Raw genomic sequence first — 3,758 nt, forward strand, 5'->3', positions numbered from 1 at the left:
GTAATAAATTAATTTTTGATAAAAACTCAAATGAAATCGACTTAACGTGAAGTTAATATCTGACAACTGTTAATCAAATAATCTAATGGCTATTAAATATCAACTTGACGTGAAGTCGGTATCGTAACAAAAAGAAAAGGGACAATAAGCATATGAAAGGCAATTATGTAGAATGTTTGTTAGTTGACTTGGGTTTATGGGTGTGTGTTTGGTATATGAATATTCTTACATACCTCTCTATATTATTCCATTTAACTAGTGTGGAATGAGAATCACATAATAAATCAAGTGACCTAAGGTGCAGTTATGTCCACTAATGTAAGTATCTAATCAATTCATTGCCATTAATTACAAACCCAAAGGCTTGGAAGTTCCAACATAGTTAGTCAAACCGGCTACCCCACCACCAATTTTGTCACATGCTATTCTCATTCTCACGTATCAAGACTGTTCTTACAAATCGTGTACCAAATATTTGCTATAATAAATTAAGTATAAAAAAATAAATTATAAAATTTAATTTATTTTAATTTTTTTATACAAAATATTTAAGAAAAAAATATAATAATAAAAAATTATAAAAATAATAAAAAATATAAATATAAATTATGTTTTTTATTAATGTTTCTAATCCAGTATTTTTGGGCATAATATCTGTATTTATGTCTCATGACAAAGTGGACAAATTCGCTATGTCCTGTCAAAGCCTGTCCAAATAACCTGTCTCACTAAATTAATATGGGTTTAACTTGCTATTCTACTCTGTCAAAGGGCGGACTGTCAAGTTGGCGGGCCAGTCCGCCTCTTCTTTTTTATATATTTTTTAACTAATTTTTTTCTTTTATGATAAAATTTACTTTTAACATTTTAACATATTAAGTACTAACAATTATTTTATTTTATAATAAAATTATTTTATCGAATTAATTTTTTAAGATATAGAATAATATCTTAAATTAATTATTAAAATATTAATCTATAAAAAATTTATAATTAACCATAATAACTTTTTAATTAAAATTAACAATAATAAAAATAACATAACAAATAATAAGTCTCAAAGTCTCAAACATAAGTGCATAACAAATTAACAATAATAAAATAAACACATAATCTACACATAAATCCATTTCAAATAATCCTACTATAATTAAAACAAAACACACAATATAATCCATAAATCAACAAGATATCCAAAAAAATTCTTAAATCAACACACATAAATTAATTATCAACTTCTAAATCAATAAAATTTGAATCTGATCTAGAAGTTGAAACACCGCCTTGCCTAACACCTTGAGGATTCACATCTTTACTTTCACCTTCATCTACAATTAGAAGAATACCTAAATTTAGAACAAGATATAAATATTTAAATATTATATAAATATTAAATTAGTAACTAACAATCTAATTACCATCAACAAAGCCTTTATTCCAATTGCGAGTACAAATCACAGTCTCAACATTTTCTGGCAATATTCGACTTTTATATTTGTTAATGACATGAGCTCCAATACTAAAGGCAGATTCTGATGTAACCGTAGTAATTGGAATACTCAATAAGGCACGTGCTATGATTGATAACTTCGAATAACGACTCTCATATAATTTCCACAATTCCAAAACATCTAAATCTTCAAAGCAATCCTTTGACAAAAGTGACTCCTCCAAGTATGTATCAAGTGAATTCTTTTCACTAAAGACCTCAACTTGATGGTTATGTTTCATCAATTTCTAACAAAATAGAAATAATCACATCTTGTTAGGATAGAATAATGATAATTAATAATATAAGAGAATTAAAATATGTTAAACATTACTTACACCAACAATCGCAAATCGCTTCTTCCTTACACTTTCAGGGGTATGGACCATGGATGAAGATTGAATACTAGGTCCTTGTGCTTCAACAGTTGAAAGAGAATTTTTGTCAAATTTTTCAAAAAGCTTGTATAATTTCTTTTTCATGTGTTCTACCTTCCCTTTTGCAGTCTTAGCATCAATCTCTTCATACATAAGTTCTAAAGTAAAAATCTTACATTTAGGATCAAGAATAGCACCAAATGCAAGAATGACACTATACTTTTTGCAATACTTCTTAAATTTGTTCATCATCTTTTCTCCCATACTCCTTAGAAGCTCATCTTCACTTCTCAAACTTCCCGTCAAAGCACATTGAATATGATAGACTTGTAGAAAATACAAATTCGAAGTACGGTAAGATGTGTCAGAAATCAAATTAGTAGTTTCATAAAAGGGGTATAAAAATTCACATATCCTTTCAGCTCTCCCCCATTCATCAATCGAAGGACAATGCTTATAAGTATGATCAGTTGCCTTCAAATACTCAAAGGCCTTCTGATACTTTATAACACTTTCAAGCATAATGTACGTAGAATTCCATCGAGTAGTAACATTTAGATGCAACCCACTTGTAAAATTCAAACCATGAATCGCTGAAACACATTCTTTAAATCTTATCATTCTACTTTTCGATCCTCTTACATATTTTACACTTTTTCTAATCTTATCCAATGTATCATGAACAATTTTTAATCCATCTTGCACAATAAGATTCAAGATATGAGCAGAACAACAAATATAAAAGAACTCCCATCACACAACAACCAATCATGTATATTTAACGTACTTTTCAAATGATCTTGACATGTATCATTAGCATATGCAGTATCTAGTGTAAGAGTCATAATCTTTTTTTTTTAATTTCCCACTCATTTAAAAGCTCAAAAATTTTGGAAGACAATTCAAATTTTGTTTGAGGAGGAGGCATATAACAAAAACTCAAAATTTTACTTTTCAATTTCCAATTTAAATCAATAAAGTGAGCAGTTGAGCATAAATAATTCTCTGTAGTGATGGATGTCCACAAATCAGAAGTCAAACAAACTCTATTATTAGGAATGGCTACTAAAGTACTTTTAAGTTTTTCTTTTTTCCTTGAGTAAATTTTCAGCACATCCTCCTTAAGAGTATTTCTAGTAATTAGGCCTAGAGTTAGACTGATGTATTTTACCCAATTCCTAAATTTTTTATTATCAACAATAGAAAAAGGAACATCACCATCAATAATAAAGGCAGCAAACATCTCACATGATACATGATTATCTATCTTGAGAGTTCCCATTTTATTTTGCATTTCTATCAAAGTTTGACCAATATCTTCAAAGTCTATTTTCACGCACCTGTTTAAATGATGCTTAAGTGACGATGTCGCATATTGTTTACCACCAGCCTTAAACTTCTGTTTGCATCCATTACATTGAGCACGATCTATACCATCATCACCAGGTTCAAACTTTGTGAAATATCTCCACACATCAGATGTTGCTGCCTTCGTCTTTTTCTTTTTAATATCTTCTGCCGTTTCAAATCTTTCCATATTTTTAGGATTTTGTATTACATTCCCACCATTAACTTCCATAGAGATAGATTTATCCATTGCAAAATCAACAACTCAACCTAAATAATATCAATACATAAAAATACTTAAATCAATAAAAAATATTCAAACAATAACCAAACATAATCAATAAGTAATTTAGTACTAACTACATCATCAGTTCATCACTTATTCACTTACAGCGATGACTATGGACATTAAGACTAATCAAAACAAAGCACGTTGGTGATGTATGAGCAAATTTTGTTGGCAAATTTTTTAGCACAATTGTTGGTATGCAATGTTAATCATAATATATTATTCCTAAAAGCCTATCTTTCTTAATTCCGAGGGC

At 28.8% G+C, this 3,758-nt stretch overlaps 1 protein-coding gene across 1 annotated transcript; it reads right to left on the bottom strand.

The window, feature by feature from the left end:
• Positions 1 to 1,224: 1,224 nt before the first annotated feature.
• On the bottom strand, positions 1,225 to 3,403 carry LOC130945525 (zinc finger BED domain-containing protein RICESLEEPER 1-like). Its single transcript, XM_057874231.1, has 4 exons — positions 3,207 to 3,403; positions 1,828 to 2,434; positions 1,419 to 1,737; positions 1,225 to 1,328 (listed from the first exon to the last, which is right to left on the bottom strand). Exons 1-4 carry the CDS (start codon positions 3,401 to 3,403, stop codon positions 1,225 to 1,227), a joined length of 1,227 nt encoding a protein of 408 aa, XP_057730214.1.
• Positions 3,404 to 3,758: the final 355 nt, after the last annotated feature.

The sequence above is a fragment of the Arachis stenosperma genome, chromosome 8 (assembly GCF_014773155.1).
Source record: "Arachis stenosperma cultivar V10309 chromosome 8, arast.V10309.gnm1.PFL2, whole genome shotgun sequence".
NCBI lineage: Eukaryota > Viridiplantae > Streptophyta > Magnoliopsida > Fabales > Fabaceae > Arachis > Arachis stenosperma.

Coding starts and splice junctions, on each gene's coding strand:
- LOC130945525 (XM_057874231.1), bottom strand. CDS start 3,403: ATGGAAAGATTTGAAACGGCAGAAGATATTAAAAAGAAAAAGACGAAG. Junction 1,738..1,827: donor AGCGATTTGCGATTGTTGGT/GTAAGTAATGTT, acceptor CTATTTTGTTAG/AAATTGATGAAACATAACCA. Junction 1,329..1,418: donor GAATAAAGGCTTTGTTGATG/GTAATTAGATTG, acceptor TTCTAATTGTAG/ATGAAGGTGAAAGTAAAGAT.